At 42.7% G+C, this 19945-nt stretch overlaps 1 protein-coding gene across 6 annotated transcripts in view; it reads right to left on the bottom strand.

Moving 5' to 3' along the window:
- The window catches only part of NFATC1 (nuclear factor of activated T cells 1), a 108658-nt gene that overhangs the window by 64716 nt on the left and 23997 nt on the right, over window positions 1–19945 (bottom strand). For all 6 annotated transcript variants that reach the window (XM_077785510.2, XM_021553413.4, XM_085571543.1 and 3 more), the window contains exon 4: window positions 644–846. In XM_077785510.2, the coding sequence (XP_077641636.2) occupies window positions 644–846 (203 nt within the window). The remainder of the gene's footprint in view (window positions 1–643; window positions 847–19945) is intronic.

Genomic DNA, 19945 nt, shown 5'->3' with positions numbered 1-19945 from the left:
ATCCTAAGATATCCATGCCTGCTTTTCTGCTTAGCACTAAACTTAGCCCAGTTTAACAACTCAATCTGTAAACTGCATCACCTTCTTAGTTCTGGAAGATTTGCTTGTAAGCAAGTGCCATGAAAAATGCTGAGTTTTATTATGTGAGAAATGAACGGTTTTATTCCTCTCAGAAAATACCTCAGAAAAACCACAAAGGTACTTGGAAATGCTCTCTAAGAGTTTCCTCTGACATCAAAAGATAAATTTTAATCAGCTCTATTCCTTGTGCTAGTGCGTATAGGAGCAACAGGTGTCATATTTAGAAACTAAATGCAGGAGCTGAGGTAGGAGATATTTACAGCTCAGTAACTGAGATACTTATTTTAAATGGCAAATAAGCACATTAGCTGAAACTCTAGAATGAAAGCAAATCAGTTGTCATAAATATTTGTGCAGTTCGTTTTGCTGTTAAGCTGATTAGCGGCAATTTGTCTCAGCAAAGTTTTGAAAACCTACTATTACAGAGAGAAATGTGGGGAAAGAAAAAAAAAGATAGGGAAAAGAAAATTGCGTACAAAAAGAAAGAAAGAAACCCCAAAGAAATTAAGTGAGGTGACCAAGATGAAACTGTTAGGAGTCAGACATGGTGCCTTGGTCTTACATTGCTCTCATGTTGTTCTCTGGAAGAAGTGGAATTTCCAGGACTTTGGTGTTGGAAAGTATTGTTTCATGGCTGGTGGTGGAAACGGTCTTGCCGGTGATCCGGTGAACCTGGTAGAAGGCATGGGGTCGCAGCAGGCGGTCGTCTGCAGTCCCAATGAACAGCTGCAGCGTGAGCGGCTCGCTTTCTAAGTAACCATGGAGCTGGCAAAAGAACAGAAAAGGCCCACTGAGCACCATGCACATAAACTGCTAGGAATCAATTAAAGTTTTATAAGCAGGAGAGCCTAATTCAAGGAGAGAACTTGTGACAGGTGCTATGTGTTAAGTTCCCCCCTTCCATTTTTCCTGTAATGTAATATTGGTACAATAAAAAGGTGCACTCACAAAATGTCTCATTATCCTAAAGGACCCGAGGCACTTTAGATGGGCTGAGCTTTTGAGTACTCCTGCTACATCCGTAGAAAACTTTGCATAAATTCTGCTGCAGTGTTCAGCAGAAAAACACAATAAACTTGATGTTTCTTCATAGTACTGAAGGATGCAAAACTGACAGTTTGTAGATGGAAAGGACACAGCTTACCCATCCCAATGCTTCCTTGGACATCCCTCATGCAGCAGCAGTTTGCTGCTTGTGACCTGTACCCTCATTAACTGATTTTTATGCTGGTAAATACCTCCTGGGACAGCATGGAGACAGATCACATATACATGATTAGCAGCTTACCATGTGTGTCAAATTCTTGTTATAATCACACAAAAATCTCATTGAAGCTCTTGGGCCTGGGTTGAACCTCATCCACATTACAGTGACTGCTCTGATGACAAGAGTTATTTCTGCCACAGGATGCAGAGGAAGCAGAGCCTGACCTCATCCACACCATCTCCTGTAGAAGCTACTCGTGGTTCCCACTGCTCTGGAATCCCCAGACAACGTCCCACTTGTGGCTGCCACCTGGCATTGGGAAATTAGTCTCACAAAAACAGTTATCTTACAGGGGTTAGTGGTGAAGACTTGTCCCAAGGGAAGGGAGGATGTAGCAACTATAGGAGAGAGTAATGTGGGCAAGGTGCACTGTCCCAGGAGATGCCCCACCCTAGAGCAAACCTGCTCACTTTGTTGTAGGTTTAGGTTCCTCTCTGAATAGTTCAGGTGGGTTTGGGCGTGAGTTATTCACCATCACTGAATATGGCAGCTCAAAACTTACCATAATTTGGTAAGGAGCAACACTAGTTTTAAGGTAGATGCAAGTTCAAAGCTAAATAAAGCTAAAAGCAAATGGTGAAACCCATATATCAAATGTTGCTTATATTTGTATTTTGTCTATTTTCACTCTCCTTAAATCTTACAAAGCAATTTCATGTTATCTCTCTAGGGTATTTTACCATCTGATAGCAGGAATGCTATTAAAAACAAAGATCTTGAATCACTTTTACTCCTTGAGCCCTGCAAAATTCTGGTGGGTGCTAACAGGCCCAAAGCCCTCTCTCCACTATCAAATATTGTGAATGGCAACAGCAATTCATAGTGGCAAAGTTTCAGGTACCACAGTGACCAACGCATGAGGAAGGAAGGATGATGAGCCCAGACACATCTTCCATCACCAATCGAGCACACTGTAAATTTTTCACCCCACACTTTTTTCAGAAAAGCAAAGAGAACGGAAGCATTTTTTGTTTGATTTGATGCAGCATTTTTTACATCCTTACCTATAGCATGTGAATGCTGGAAGGATACAGTGATAGGAGGAGGAAAAGGCTCATTTCTAGCCTTTCTACACTATTTCATCAGCTCTGCATTCCTGAGACATCATACGAAGGCAGCTCAGAGCCAGGGGATTTTGACATGTTTGATATGATATGATTGATATGATATGACATGACATGACATGATATGATATGATATGATATGATGGTTTCATGCCAGCATTGTAAAATTGGAAACACATCAGTGGCAGTTTGAAAATCTGCACTATCACCAAAACAACAGAGTGAGAAAAGCAGAGCTATGTCTGTACACTGCCTTCAGGAGGATGCCATGGGCTGTGAATCTCCCTCCAGCTCCACATGGAACACCCACTCCTATGGTTTCTGACACACATGTCAGCGTTATGCTGCAAAAAATGAGATTCCTGGTTTTCTCCCCTAGAGAGAGACATACAGCTTGAGCTGCAGGTGGGTGATCAAAGGTGTGTTCCTGGTACAGTCAGTGACCGCAGGGAAGCTATTGTCCTACTCATCACCACCCTGCTCCCCCAGCATGACAGCCTAGCTGCTCATTAATTCAAAAAGTGTGTGAGCAGGGCTGGTAGAGTGACCTGGATTTGTCCCAAGCTGATCTTCCCTGCCTCACCACTTCCAGAGCCTCAGCAGCAAAGTTTAGGTAAGGGAGGAGACACAAGGTATCCCAGGATATTTTTGGTCAAGACCAGCACGTGGGTTTGCAGGAGGAAAAGTAAGACAGTGTGACATGCCAGGCAAATAAATTTCTATGCATTGCCAGCGGTCACTTCTCCAAGTCGTCATGGAGGATGCTTTTTATGGAGAGTGTAAAATTAAAACAAACACATATTGAGTTACAAGGACACTTAAAATGTAAAAATAGACTAGCGAGTAACTCAAAACTCAATTCAGCAAAAGCAAATTGCACACAAAGGTACCCATATGTTTTACTGAATACAGTCAAAGAGGACTAAAAATGTTGGTCTTGCATTGGGTTCTGCTATTTCAGGCTTTATCTTTAAATCTGAACTTGGCTGTTGCCATAGTTTGTAACCTACTGCTGAGCCTCAGCTTGTGCTTTTCCCACAGGTTTCCTATCAGGAGGCAATCAAACACCCATGGTCCTCAGTTTTGCACACCTGCCTTCCCCTGAAAAGTGTTCACATGCTGGAAAATAAATAATGAGATCTCAGTTGTGTGTTTTGCATTGTTTTTTAAGGTTTGTAATTGTCAAGCTAAATTTATGTTTGCTTTTTTTAAGGCCATATCCTAGAGCCATACTTTATTTTGGATCTATTACCCAAAGTCACTCACTCCCCCACTTAGAAAGTGCCAGAAACATCCAGAAAGACTCATGTAATTGCTACATGCTAGATTTTGCTGCACTCAAAATACAAAAAATTCGCACTCGCATCACTGTAAGTTTTATGCCGTATTCTGTGTTAGGAAGCATCTGATATCTAATTTGTATTTTCCTTTTGAGCTTTACCCATTGCATCACATTATTTACTTTTATATTATGTCACATAATTGTGTATGCCAACAGAAGCAATAAAAGAAAGCGATGCAAGGATTAACATATAAAGGGGCACATACTGGGAATGACTTATTTTAGTCTGTGCACCCAGTGCATTATTTCTGTGACAGACAGTGTTGAGCCTCAAGAGTTTTCAGCATACGGCAGATGTCTGGTGAATGGGCAAGATCCTGCTTACTTTCAGCCGAGTGTAATAAGAATATTCCACTGTTCCCTGAAAACATGGGAGACAGGTTCAACAGTGAGGAGCAGCAGCAGTAAAAGCACCGGTGTGGGACTTTTGGCAGTTAGGTTTGCCAGCAGTCAAAGGGAATATCAAACAAGATCAGTGTAAAATGGGATAGGAAAAAAGGGTGACTGAGCATTTTTCTTGGTGAGGAAAGATCTCGCATATGCATATCCATGCATATTTTCCATGTATGCTCTGGGGTACTGTACTAGGTGGAAGAGCGATTTGGTTTCCTGGCGTACAACATGGGATGCATGCGTCAGACACCCTATTTTTATCTTTTTCTCTGTGTAACACAGTCCAAAGCTCTTAATAACTCAGCGGTTGAGCATGGGTGACAAAGGTGCTCTCAGCTACAGCATTCATAATAAAGGACATGTCTTTCCTACCAAGCATGCTTGGCTTGGCAATACATAGATCCAAGTGGAAAGAGGTGTACTTTCCCCTGCTGTGGAACTGTAAAAAGAGCTAGCTGCAAAAAAGGACCAGAAGCGCAACATTTCTGAATGAGTTTCCCTTCCCAAATAAAGGCAGTGATACAGTAGTCACCTGGTGCGGTACAAAGGAAAGATGCAGGAAAGACTTGAATATGCAGATAAAAACTGTGTGGCCAAGTGTTTGGATTTTAAATGAAAGTAGGTCATATTCTCTTGTTCTGACCAAACACTGACTATTATGCTCTTTCTTGTCTTTGAGTAACACTGTTAAAAATACTTGAACTCATCTCAAGTGACATTTTCATTTTTATTGTCTGAAGCTGCTAAGATCAAAATCAGATTTAATTGCAGGCCTGTTACACACTCCTCTAATTCTATCAAAAGCGATGCAGTCACTGGCAATTAACACCAGAATAGGACCGATCACAGCTAAGCTCTTCGTCACCTTACATCCTCTTACGCAAGAGCGAGGGAAAAGGCTGCACCAGCTGAGCCACCACATCAAGCCTTCCCTGGGATTCCTACACCTCTCTGTCATCACTTTCCCAGCACTATCTCCCACCAACATGTCTTGATTCTCACCAGTAAATTGCTGCTCATGTCAGTGCAGGATGCCAAAGCAAACTGCAGCCATTCCCCAAGGAGATGCAACTGTGTGCTGGGGCTGGATGTTTTCATGTGTCCAGATGCTGTGGAACTGAATGCCAGGAATCTTCCTCCAGTGGCCAGTGAAGTGTGAGGGAAACAGGGCTGTCACCCCTCACAGCCATGAGCAAGGTACTATCTGATTCAGCCCTACAGCTATGATGATCTCTGGTTTATCACAGATGTAAGCATACTGAGGCTGCCTGGATTCCAAATATCCTTCTGGTACACATCTATTAAATCTGCCAATTGGAATTGAACAGACTTGGAAAATGATAAGCAGAAGGAGATTAGGTTTGAACATAAGCACTAGGAAAAAACAAAAGCAAAACCTCCTTAAACCTTGCTACAGTTACTAAATTTTGAGGAAATTTTGCAAACGCCACATCCAATAACTCAAAACACTATTTCAGCTTCAGTGGTTATTCTACAGACAGTGAGGAAAACTTCTATTATTTAAGCCACGGCATTTATTTTAAGAAATGCTGTTGAAATATTCTGCACGTTCCCTTTCCAAGTGCTTTATGCTTTTGGCAGCCAAGCATCTGTTTAAATGCTCAGAAAGCTACCTGTCATAACAAGGAGGCCTCTGTCTGGAGAGGCTCCTGGAGGCCACAAAAGAATGGTCCTGTTCTCATGGGACACACCAGCCAGATACACCCTCTGTGCCACCCATGACATCAGTCAGGAAGAAAGGGAGCTGTCCTGTGCAGCAGCTTTCAAGGGTACTTACTGGGAGTTTGGGAAAAGGACTGCAAAAACCCTACAGTGGTGCATTCCTCCAGACCCGGAATCTTTTGCAAATATATTAAATGAACATTAGGGTATAATTTAGGGCTTAGCCTGTCCCAATGCATTAAAGGTTGAGCTCCCACTAAAAACAAAGCAGGGCATGACCAGGGACTTAACATTCACTCTCAAAACCAGTCAGCAGCTTGTGCTTGAGACTCTTGAGGCCCGTAGAGGCTGCCTCCTTAATGATAATGATGCACCAAAAAAATGCCACAGTGAACATTCACCTCTTGTGTGTGTGCCTGGCTTTTTATGTTTGGTATATAATAAAGACAACAATAAAATTTATGCTTCTAAAAATATTAAGAACAATAACTACTTATCTGACCATGTAACTGATGGCCACACTGCTTGCAGCAGGTACCACAGTGCTTATGCTCAGCAATGGCTTACATATCTATTTGTCCCATTTGCATTCCCAGAACTGTTCAAGGAAAACCTGCGTCAGTCTGGTGAGAATCATTGGGGAGACCAACAACCCAGTCTGGTGTAAGGTGGCTTCTTTCCCTTTTATCCCTATCAATGTTTTGGAAAGCAATTGCAATGCTTTCAAAAAAAAGGTCAAACAGAATAAAATCTATAAAATAGGGACATTTTAAAGTCAAGACAAGTGCTGCTCGTCTCTTTAAGCTAGAACTTTGGAGCTGTACACTAAATAGCTTTACTGCTAACTTTTTCAAGCAGCAGGTATTTTTTTTTCAGGAACTGCACATGATAAAGGGAAACAAATAGTCATGTTTTAAAAGTGTACCTAATATACAACCTCAATAAAATACCATCAGTGAGTGCTCAGTGTCCTGGTTTTTTAAAACCAAATCAAAGATCAAGCTGTTTAATTTACAAAGAAAGTGCACAAACATTTTGGGTATTGATTTCAGCAGTTAGCACCGAGCACACATAAAAATAGTGTCATGAATCTGATTTTCAAGAAAAAGAATTTACTTTCAGCTCCCACACAGAAGCACTGGAAGACGTAAGCCACTGCATCATGGGTTTGAACGGCAGGAGGGAAAAGCTGATCTTGCAGGCAGTGACTGTCATGTGAAGCGCAGGCACAGGGGGTGAGGTCAGGAGACCAGGGCATCTATTCTGGTGTGCACTGCAGAGATTCTGCCCAACCTCTGCCTGGGCAGCCACCGAGCTACCCTGCCACCATGTCCCCAGCAGAAAATACCCAGGAACCTGCTGCTGAAGGCTCTGGAAGCTAGCAACCTATGCCTCTGGGAAAATGAGTCAGGAAAAGGCTGCCCTATTCATTGCAAAATTCCCTAATACCTATTCTGACCTGGTTTGTCCCTTAACTCATTTGCTGGGGGTAGTCTGAGAAAAAAACACACCTCAGATGCCCTGAGGCAGGGGACTATAATGGCTCTTCTCTCAAGCTCCTCTCCCAAATCCCAGGTGCCATGGGAAGTGGTTTATGGAACTCCCCTTGACCCCTCCACTCTAGAGGGAAGCTGGGCAGTTCTCCTGCAGCTCAAGGGTGTACTGCATGCTGAAAGGCAGCAGCAGGGCACAAGCAGGCAGCTGTACCCTGATCTACCAAGCATGAGCCAGGTAAAGGCTGGCAGCCCCTACTCTGGGGATTCAGGCCCCACAGGACAAGGAGCAAACAGTACCAATGAGGCAGACAGAGAGCATTGACAGAGCACCAGCAAACCAGTGAAGCACGTCTCTTGCTCTGTATGTTGCAGAATCCCTTTCTCTTTCCAGCTTTTTCTCTCCACCTTCAAGCTCACACTCTGCAGGTGTATACATTGCAGTCACTGCCGTGCCACCCATGTGTCCCTTGCTCTTTCCAGATGTCTAGACTCCTGCTTCTGTGTACCTAGGGCTGAGCGAGGCACGTCATCCTGACCAGGAAAATCTTCTTTTTGCTAGCAACCAGGCTAGCAATAAAGGATGCCGGTTTTTGATGACATGCACAGCTCAGCTCCAGACTCTTTGTCAGTGATTATTCGGGTACTAAACTTGGTCCGGTTGGATGCTTCTGTGAGAGGATTTCTTATTCAAAAAGAGGAGCATCTTATTCAAAACAGCAGAACAGACAGACTTCAGAATGAAAAAATTAAATACAGCAAAACAGAACAACCCCTCAAAAAACAACCGAACAGAAAATAAAACACTTCCTTAGGAGCTGAGACAACCCTCTGGCTGTGACAGATTTTGCTGTACTACATCTGATGCAGTTAGGCAAAAAAAGAGAATAAATTATGCTCTGTGCAATGAAACATGTTACTACCCCATAGTTTTTCACTTAAAATAAAATTGTAACAGGAATTCCTACAGATTTTTGTGCAGCTTTCAGGATTTATTTTTTCTTTCTGAAAGTGATTTTCTTTGGATTTACTCAAACTCTGCAGTCAGAGCTGGTCCACAAATACAAATAGGATGGCTTGCTCCTACAAGGGGCCAATCCTGGGCCAAGGACTAGAGCTAGATGGGAGAGAAGTGAATGGAAACAGCAGGAGTGTGTTTTATGTGGCACTATCTAGTGCTGCCACTTGGACCTTAACAGAGCAGCAAAAAAGCAGCTGTTCACATCATGATGAATGAAGATCTATATAAAACTTCCAGCTGCAAATACGCTGAGGAATTATTAATCTTAATGTAATAGAGATGCTGTACACTCAGTCACTGGCTCACAAGTAATTTCAGCCTCTATCCAGGGAAAAACAGTCTTCGTGGCTGCTGGCTCTCAGCACAGCCATGAAATCTCCTTGTCTAAACAGCCTCAAGACACTACTCCCTGTTTCTGGGAAGGATTTTCCTCCTAAGAAATACATGTACCTATAAACCAACCCGTGTCACACTCCTCCTAAAACTGTTATACTCACAAGAGAGATGCCCATCAGAAAAGGAGTTACTAATGGAATGGATTTGTAAGTCCTGGACACCTTATTCACTGGGACACCCAGAAATCATTACTGTTCTCATGACTTCTTCTACCACAAGACAATAGAAATGTTCTTCTCCTAATCCTTGCTGCGTTATCACTCTCCAAGGATTATAAATCCAGGTCTGGGTGTAAATCCAACATAACAGCGTCCCTGAAACTATCCAACCCCTCACACTAGAAACTCAGTAGAGCAGAAACTCTATTGAGTTTCTACTCAAGGGGTTTGCCTTTAGCATCCATCATGGCTTTCAGTTTGGACAGTCATACCCATGGCCATGCATGGGTTAAAAAAAATAAATTATCCCTAGAGCCCTGTAGAAGGAATTTATTACATGTTCTTAGGCAGATACCCCGGACAAGCTCATACTTGTGAGCCTGCCTTTCGCCACGCTGCTGACGCACTGCTCGCACCCAGCACGCTCCCGTTTGTGGTGAGCACAGGCTGGCCCGGGATCCTCGGCTGTGTCAGGTGCTGCCAGCAGCATGTCCTTCACCACTGCCCATCCCAGCCATGCCAGCGTCACTGCCAGCATCCCTCGGTGACTCCTCCAATCCGAGACACACCCTCAATGCCATGTTTTAACTCAGCAGCTCACGAGTGCTTCAGCAACTGCATGACTCTGAATTCTCATCCTTGTGAATTTGAGGACAATGGGGCACCCATCTGCTCACAAGAGTTATCTGATTAAAGGCCAGTGCTTTTGAGGTGCACATCAAGATAAACACTGGCTCATATGAGACAGGGACAACACAGGTTCAGACATAGAACTTTTGGGGTTCAGAGACACAAGTGAGACAATATTAAACTAGAAATGGCTGCCTTTTGCCTCAATTTTAACTTTTCTCCAAATGGCATTTATTTAAACTGCTACTGAAGACAGAAATCTGAGGCTATGTTTAAAGGCTTTATCTCTGTAAATATTTGGAGAGCTATAAATACTGAGCCATATTCATAATACGAATATTGCACTTACTGTTCTGTTGCCATGAAAATTACTACAGATATACTTCCAATTCTTAACTTCTCTGATTTCCCAAATACTTGTTTAAAGAACAAACAAACAAACAAAAAAAAACGTATGTGAGACATTTTGCTATTTAATTGGCCAGTGGTGTCAAAAGCCACAGCACAAGGCCAGAACTAAAGGCCCAAGGGTGGAGGCAGACAAAGCACGTAGTGCAGTAGCATGGTATAAAGCTGTGTGCCCCAAGTGAGACTTATTATAATCAGACAGTCCATGAGTCAAGCCCTGAGTGCTTTCTGTGTTCAGGGAAAGGAGGGAGTGGGAAGGGTTGCTGGCTGAAGGTCTGAAATAAACCTCCTCACTTCTTCTGAAAGTCACATGAATACTGATGGTTTCCAAATTTCACAGTACTTCTGTCCATTTTTGGCTGGTGTTTCTTTTTTATGTAGGAATGAATTAAAAGCAGGAAATTGTTTCAAGGCATTTTATAGAAGTGCAGAGCAAGGATGTCTTAGATGAAGGTGCAGTGAACTGAGGATGGAGTGATTGAGTTCCTATATTTAGCACTGCAAGACAGCTTTTGCTTTATCAGAAATGATTATTTGATTCAAGCAGAAAAAAACCCCACAAAAACCATTACAACTTTTTACATATTTCCAGACTTCTTTGTTTAATCAATCTGTGCTTCAGCCTCCTCACAAAACAAAGACAGTAACCACACTGCCAGGAAGCCACTTCTGGTCCTACTCAGTTTCCCCAAACCACCTTTGTTCCACCTGGTGTTACAGCTCTGATTACATTTCAGTTTTATCTGAGAGCATGTCTTCCATGGAAATCATCCAAATGTAGCAATAAAAATAGGTCAGGTATATCTTATAGCTTGGATTCAAGGTTTTGACCTTCAGAACAGTCTGATTAAACTATGAGAAATATAGAGAGATTAGATTCCACACTGTAAGTTGCTTCAGGGTGATGCCATTGGTTGATGCAACTTAGTTTTTTAATGAAAAAATTCAAAAACCAAATGGATGGAATAGACAAGACTGACCAATGAGCATACCATGAGGTGCTCTGCCACCATGCTACAGTGAACTGAAAGGCTTGAGATCTCCAACTGCAAGTAAATCAAATAAGCATGAAAGATTTCTAACACTTTCTCAACATAATATTTTCAATCAATCATTCTAAATATTGTCATGTTGAGTAACATTATTTAGCAACAGCTGTTGCACTAGAATTTCTGACTTGAATACTGACAGGCTAACACCACAACCCTGCTTAAAGCCAGTAAGACAGCCAAATAAAATGTTGCAAATATTAATAGCAGAACTTGCCAATAAAAAGCCTTATAGAGTAGCTTATCTGCTGCTGTAAATGGATGAGACCTTGCTGCAGTCAGAGGAGCAGGATGTCAGTGCATGACTGGGAACTGAGGGGGATGGTGAGGGTTACAATTTCTCCTATGAAGGGAGGTATGACGAGGAGGTGATGGCAACTAGAATCTGTATTTTTACACCCAAACCAGGCTATGTCTCTATCAACCTGCTGACTTCAAAGATGAGGCTCTAGTATGGGTCAAGTTCCAAGCTTGAGATAGAAATGCCAAGGCCTTTAAAGGCACTGCTCCTCCTAGCCATATTCCAGCCTTACCTGGGTATCCAAGAAGTACATCTCAGTCTTGGCAAATCAGTAAGACCTTAAAGCCTGCTGAGCGCAGTTAGAAACAATTGTACACAACACATCCAGTCAAAAGGAAAAGGGAAAAGCCAGGTGATTCATGCCACTTTACTTTTAACATGTACAGTCTAGTCGCCTCAGCTGCCATCACAGCCAGCAAAACAAGACAGGCACTCTGAAGGTGTGATTTACCCAAGCAGCTTCAGATGTTTGTATCAGAATAAAATGAATAGCTCACTAAACTCAATCCCTGATTACAGGGAGAAACCAAGTCAATTAGCTTAGCAGCAGACATGTAACAAACCCTGAAATGTGAACTTGCCCCTGTCACTTGCCCAGCCACAGTTCAAAGCACGAGTGTCCCACAAGCCCGGGGCAGTGTTGTGAGGCACGCACGCTTTATCCTAAGAGATACGGAGCAGAGGTCTTGGGAAAAGACCCCCCACAGGCAGAGCCCACTCCAGACACAATGCTCTGCACTTCACCAGCAGATGTTTAATTTCAGGCAGCCACCCACAGTTTTCCACAGCAGGGGTACAAGACCATCACCTCAGACAGCAGTATTTTGCAGCCCTTTCCCCTCCCAGAGGTAAAGCTCAAAATCAGTGAGCTTTAAATTCACCACAGCTTAAATTCAGTGCTTTGGCTTTTCCACCCTGACTTTGGGGGCCTGCTTTAGCCTGGTCCTGGAGTCAGCCTCAGCACAGGTTGGGCACAAGGCAGTCATGGCCAGAAGACAGACACTTGACCAGCTCTCTCTGCAGCCTCGCTCCCTGTTCCTGTGAGGGGACTACTCACCCCTCCCTCCCTTCCTCAGAAGGGTGTCACAAAGCAGCAGCTCATTTCCCTGCAAGGACTGTTGCAACTCCCCTAGCCCCAACAGTGCTCCCGACCTCTGCTCTGGAGCACACTGGAAGTTCTGGAGCACCATCACATACAGTCTCAGTGGCCTTGCTGTTGTCATTGTTCCAAAATTGGATGGCAGGCTTAAATCATAATAAAAATAGTTTCCTGAGCCCTATTTCTGCTAATGACCACTTTTTACATTCAATTCAAATGTTTATTACACACCTTTTTCTACTACAAAAATGGAAAAGAGAATTTAATAATAATTGGAAAACCCAAGGGCCAAATCTCATCATTTTTTTCTTTATTTTTACTCAAACTGAAGGAATAAGAATACTTTTACTCCCCAGACCATTTTCCTACAAAAATCTGCTATTACAGATAGACTTCCACATAACACTGCCCTGTGATTAGAGCAACTATTCTTGTAAAATCTATTTGAGCTAAGAGTTTCAGGGATTTCATTTAGGACAGCAAAACTGCAGAGCCATAGCCCAGCTCCACTATTTTCACTGCACTATCTTGTTCTTTGCAAAACCTCTCCAACCTGCTTCCGTCTCAAATGGGGTTCTTGCAGCCAGCAGTGGAGCTGTGCCAGTTCACATATTTTAAGGTTTTCCTCAAAACTGTGACGGATTAGAAAATGAGGCTTTGATGTATTCAGGACATGTGCTTGAGATTACTTGTATACCTAGATGCTAGCACATCTGCCTGCAAGTTGTGGTCTAAATTTGTTTGTCCCTGGAAGCTCAAGTTTGCATCTGTGGGTGGAGTTTGTGTACAAGTCTACAGCTGTATGCCAGTTTGTGGTCAATAACATTCTATAACCCATATTCAGTAACAAGATTTGAGTCTACATTGAAGAATATGATATAATTACAGAGTAAGAGCTACAGCACATAAGGTCCACATAATGAAAATAATATCACTGCAAAATAGGTGGTTGAAAATTAATTTGAAACCCATTTATAAAATTATTTCAGGATTATTAAGGACTGATTTTAAAATAGTATCTAGAATTCTTTCTTTTTGTAACTGCATAGTCTGAGCAATTTTATGAGTTCCTGCAGCTAAGGAAGAGATTTTCATATTTTATGTAGCTTTTTATAAAATTCTGATATGACAGATACTATCTAAATATTCTTGTATAGATAAACAAGACTCATCCATGCTGCACTGGGTTACAACCAGTCTAAATATGTAACCCTGAAGAGGAGGTGTTACAAGATCTTAATATGATAATAATCTTAATAAGAGAAGGCAGGATTTTGGGGGGTTTTGCCTTTTGTTCAACAAGTGGTATCTTCTGTTGACTTCTCCAAGATGAAAAACCAAACTGACCCATACCACTTACACTTCTTCAGCACTTCACAACTTTTACACATGCTATTCCTGTTCAAGTCAGTAAGAGTTTTACAGCTAAATCTATCCCTTCATGCTTTGCCAGTTTTCTCTGGTGATTTTGTCCTAGAAATACAGACACTTGGTACATGTATGCAAGTGGGACTATATTAAAACCCACAGCAGGTAGAAAATAATACAGCCCAGGGAATTTTTGTTTTTGACTCTCCTCATAATCAAAGCTATGCACAAAGCACAATGAGGCACAGTAAATAAAGACATTTCACACAGACAAGCACGAAAATCTTCCAAAACAAAGAAAATTAAATTATCTTTCAACTAAAGAACACACTGCAATGAAAGACTAAATGAGCAGTTCTAATTAAAACCATGCTGTGAATCTCCTACTTTCCACCACCACAAAAAAATCAGCTAGTATTTGTGCATGCACAGCCACCCTCCAAAACCAGTCAAGCAGCTTTCCATCCAAACAATGCAAGACACAGCAACTCAGAGCTGCGAAACATATTGAAATTATTTCCATAGCAATCATAACAACAAGATGTAAGGCCAGGATATGCAGGGAGAGGGGCTGGCAGCAGGAGCTCAGCCCCTCACCGGCCCCGGTGCTTCCTGCTGTCCCCGGCACGGCACGCTGCTGGGAGCACCCGCGCAGCATCCATCCCCTTGCACCACATCCATCCCCTTGCCCTATGGCTGCATCCAGTGCCCTGCTGCCCTGTGCATCGGTGCTCGCCTTGGCAATGGTCGGTCTCATCCAAAACAGGCACTTGCATCCCTTCTGTGCCCGTGCTCAGGAGCAAAGCGTTCCATCCCGGCGGGCGCAGGCAGGAGAGCCAAGGCGCTGCTGGTCCCAGCCGCGGTGAGCACAAGCAGCACCGCGCAAGCCCTGCTCAAGCTTCTTAATCCTGACATGTCGCAACCATCGGACGCTCAGGTGTCTCTGTTTGCAGCGCTAAACCAAGCAGCTGCCTCAGGTGAAAACGCTAAGAGGGGGACGAAAAGTCGGGGCTAACCCTCTGTGCATGAGCTGCACCGGGGCTTCATGCACAGCTCATCTCTGAACAGCTCTCCAAAAACGAAACATGATCTGTCTCCCACCCCACTCCCTTCTAGCTATTTATCTGTTTGTGAAGTCACGATGTGCTGCAGGCTTCCCAGGCAAGCCACTGTCCTCCCGTGGGCAAAGAGCCGAGGGGACAGGAACGTGCGGCTTATTCAGCACAGCAAGTGTGGGTATCCATGGCCTGCGCAGAACATGCATGCTGATACTGCTGTTTTCATGCTGGCACAGGGACAGAAAGTGGCTAAATAGAGTAGATTTCACTGAGCACTCTAAATTGCAGACTTAGATGACATGAAAAAAGGTACAATTTGCCCAAAGACAGAGGAAAGTAATGGGAAGACTTTGTACAGTGATGGAGAGCTTGGCTCCAGTATCATCACGCCTGACTTGCTATCAAGATGTCCAGTAAAACCTTCAGAGACTTCATGGCCGTTAGGTGTGGACCAGCAATATGGTGGTGGAACAAAAACAAGAGGCAGTCATCCTGAGGGATCCCAAAATCAAAGAGACTGAAGACAGAGGAAAAGGAGGACCCAGTTAGTATCTGAAAACCATCAAAAGGAAGTAGCAATATACAGGGAATCTGCAACTGATGCCCAAAAAGCATCAGATTTTTAAGAGGGAAAACGTAGTAGGTCTCCTGAAAAGTAGCAAAGAAGCCTGCAAGAACAGGATGCAGCTACTGCAACTTGCTCCCCTTTATCTTACTATTTTTTGGCAGCTCGCAGCCCCCCCCCCCCCATGCCTGACACCCAATCTCTTTTAACACTCGTGGCAAGGCAGCGAAAATGTCTTATGCCAGATTTTACAGCCGAGTAACCTGAGTGACAATACATTGCACAATTAATTGCCAGTTAATCAATGTATTATAGCTTGACAGAAAGCTGAAATACCCATTCAACATTTAATCCAACTTTATGAAAGTTTAAGGACATATTTAAGTACTTGGTTTCACTGTAATAGATCAGTGCTCTGCCTCTCAAACATTTATACCCCTTCTCATTGCACAAAACTGGACCAGAAGTATTTCTACATGAGCAGGATTACAAGTGGCAAGGAAGCAGTTCTCTTTCTTGTGAGGACTGTGGGTTTTTACCAGGATTCCAGGATACCAGGATTTAGCAGGATTTACATTTGGCTGTAACACCACATCATCAGTGTCCTAAAGAGCAAAACTCATTGAGGAAGACTCCAGAGTCTGTAACTCCCCAAAATGTACCCACACTGTTCCCGCAAGTGCTGTTTACTGCATTTGAAACCTAGGCAGCAGACTTTTAAATCCCAGTGTGCATAACGTCTGCATGCAAACCAAAAGCAGGAGTTCCTCTGCTTTATTGGCTATTGAAATATTAAAAACAGGTGTTTAAAAAGTGTATTACAAATCTGTCTGCAACCTATATTATTTTTACCACGTGTAAGTAAACTGATCACAAGCATGTTTCAACTGTTTCAGTGAAACTATGCAACTCCTGATAAATTATTTCTTAAACATGTGGAGGGAGGAGAAAGTTTATTTGATTTCACTGCACTGAGAGCATGCAACAAATTTTTTTTCTGTGCATGTATACAGCAGATACTGTAATGGATCATCTCCCTTTCGTGGCATGTATCAAAGAAGATCTCAAGCTATTTTTCACAACAAAAGAAATTATAAACCTCTGCTCATAAAGGAAGATGCAATGCACTTTGAGAGAGAAACTCAGTAATTGGACACCATATTTTCCACTGATTCAGCCTGTTAGTTGAAATAATGACTAATTAAAATGGAAAATCTATATTATAACCATATATACTGATATTCCAGATCACAAAGTGTGTTACAGATGTAATTTTTTACTCTTATACATATAAAAATTAGAAAGTATAAAACCAGAAATTCCAATGGAGTTAGGTTGGTGTGAAAGGGATCTGAAATATGAACTAGCCCCCAGTATATCTTGATACAGAATCCAGGTAACATAATTTTCATGATATATGTTTTATGTAATTTGGAGTATTAAGAAAAAAAATCTTTTCCCCTGAGATATTACTTTTAGGAATAGAGTACAGATGTCTAGTTCCCAAAGCAGACTTGTAAAAAATTAATCACCTGCCTCATGCAGGTTAGCAGTATTTGGCAGGTAGGTTAGCTCAGCTCATAATGAAGCATCTGGCTTCTGACAAAACTGCATTTTAATTTTAACTGTGTTTCATTTCAGATTTTGGGTGCATGTTAACATGAAATAATCTGGCAAGTCTGGAGAAGATTTTCTGATTGATAACTTTGGTGTAGGTCTTCTTAACTGCAACCAAAACTAAGTCAAGTGACAGCTGTGGTTCATGCCCAGACCACAGCCTCAGATATCACCTGAACCTCCATGAAAAGCTGTTTTGAATCCACTTGTCAACACCTCACCCATCCAGTCTTAAAATTGCTAATACCCAAAAATTGCTAAACTAAGAGTAAGCAAACCTCTAATCATGTGCTTGAATTAAGCAGGCTAAGCTCTCTGACTTCAGGAGTGTCCCAATATGGCTTTGAAGGTATTTTGGTTTGAGTTTGGGGTTTTGTTGGGTTTTTTTTAATTTGAGGTCTGCAAACAAAAGCTCTACCCATTATGAATTTTTCCTTAGAAAAGTGTGTAGCCACTTCTAGCACTACTGGTAGTCTCTGCCTTCTGATTCTGTGACAGCGCAAGAGATGTGGTATCTGCAACTTTTAGTAGGAGAGATGCAATACTAAGCACAGGACAAAAAGGATGGAATGGGCAAGAAAAAGTATCACACTCTAACAGTCAAGGATGAGTCCTGATTCCTCACTGAAAAGTAGTTATACACAATTCAGAGGTATGCTTCCAAAATGATGATGAATCACCTATTTAGACCACATGCAAAAAAAAACCGTCTGTTCAAAATGAAAAGAGTTCACCAAGTTGAAAGAATGCAGCACAAGGCCTGAGGAAAAGTAAATCAGACAGGAATCAGAGAGTACTTACTACACTTGTGTTCTGCCTTTCTAGACCTTGCAGAGACTTCTATCACACCATTGTAGACACTCAGGGGGCATATGCTGCTGGTTACCAAAACCAGCCTTATAAAGGAAGCAGAAAGGATGGCACTGTGAGCAGTGCTGGAGGTAAAGATGACTCCTCTGCTTCTGCTCTAATCTAGAAGGTCTTTGCCATATTAACTTCCCCCAGAGGACAGCTAGAAGATAGCCCACACAGTGATAGCAATACCACTAACTCCCTTATTGCAGAGAAGACAGAAAGGAAACCAGGAGACGCCAATGAAAAGGATAATCGGGAGCTGATGTCATGATCCCCTTTCCCAAGGGAATGGAGACAGCACCAGCAGAGGAATGCTTTCCATCCTCTCCTCCCTCAAGGCTATAACCAGCTTCTGCTTTGCCTGCAGCTACTGAGTCCAAACTGAAGGCAAACCTAGGGCTGAAGCCTTCAGGCTGGAAAGCTAGATTGAACATCTCAGCATCCTAACAGCCGAGATATGTACTGTGGCACCCATCATGCTGAGTGTGGGTGCGGTATCATTTTTAACAGAGAGCAGAGTGCATCCCCCAAGCACTGGCTGATGGAAACTTCATTTTTCATTTGTAAAGGCCGTTGCACCAAACAGCAGAGGCCTGTCCCCAGGATGGCTCATAAATCAGAACTGAAGTTGAATTTTCAGGGTCATGAAATCTTCTCCAGCTGACAGCAGCACACTTTCCAGGATGGCTCCCTTCTGGACTTACCCCTCCTCAGGGGTAAGGGCCACAAGCTAGTGATACAGCTGTGCTTGTGGAGCTACTCTGTGGGACCAACTTCATGTGAACCCCAAAAATGAGAAACTTCCTCCTTTCCAAAATACACTCTCCTAATAAAAATAAAATAAAAAAACCAAAAACCAACAACCGTGATGAAAAGCTTTCAATGGGCATTCTTCCATTTGCTGGATTTATAGAAGCAATAGCAGCCTTAAAACATCTGCCAAATCATTCTACTTTTCCGTTTTGATTATCTGTCTGCTAGTTTGAGGTTTTGCTTTAACTATACAGATGCAAGAAGTGAAAAAGCTATTCAGCTCAGATTTACTCTTAAGAAGTACCGGCTGTCTAAAACAATGCTATAAAGTGTAGGTTCCCTGTCTGGTTTGTTGTGTGATTGCATGGCTTTGTGCTATTAATTGCAACCTGGCTAACAGGTGCTTGCCAATATCTTTATATGCCTACCATAAGGAAGGATTATATTTCCATCTGATCAAAAGGGTGATTCTGCCTTCTAAAAAGAAGCTAAGAGCAGCAGAGAGAGGAAGTCCACTGCAGCATGATGAGTTGAATCACTGCTTACTAATGAGAATATGCCCTCTGTTCTGCCCCGATATACCCAGAGAGGGTAGGGGAAAGCAGCTAACACTATTTTTTCCACATCTTCTCCTCTTGCTCAGGTGTCAGATGGCCATGAGCTGGACCCACAATGGACTGTTTTTTCTTTCTAATTCCCTTGACTCACTTAGCAATGGTGGTAGCTCTGTTGTTTAAAACAAACTTGCAGCAGTGGGGACCCCAACCAAGAAAAGCACTTAGGAACACACTGCAGGTCCCATATAATGGGACTCGCCAAGGGTTCACTCTTGCTGTGCAGCAGCAGAACATTGCTGCAAAGAACTCCCCTGTCCGTAAGAGCCTTCCTCTTGGCTTCCTTCATCTTCTTTCTGTCATCAGTAATGAACATCTCTTTCCAGTCTTTTCCAGTCTTTTTAGCTCTTTAGTTCTCTATTGTTCCCATGTATCCTTCTGGTTATCACAGGACTGTCTGACCTCACGCTGTCGGCTGTGCATGAAGCCATGTGTATGAGAGGTGCTGATCAGAGTGTGATGGCCCCTGAAGTTACACTGCTTTGTCAATGAGGCTCTCTATTCCCCAAGGGGTTTGCAAAAGGTATTAATTGATTATAGGTCTGAAGATGAAAGGGCTCTGGCAGATACCTCTGGTGGCCAGCACCTGCACCGGGACTTCGTGCTTGTTAACCAAAGCAACAAAACCAACCAATACGTGGGAAGCAAACAATAAGACACTCCATGTGTTGCTGAGGTGCACAAATAACTCAGGGGCATGTTGGTGCCTAATTATGGTGATGTGGAGATG

This window comes from Lonchura striata, chromosome 2 (assembly GCF_050655825.1).
Source record: "Lonchura striata isolate lonStrDom1 chromosome 2, ASM5065582v1, whole genome shotgun sequence".
NCBI classification, from domain to species: domain Eukaryota; kingdom Metazoa; phylum Chordata; class Aves; order Passeriformes; family Estrildidae; genus Lonchura; species Lonchura striata.
Note: the sequence above shows the minus strand (reverse complement) of the source record. Positions and strands in the feature narration are given on the sequence as shown.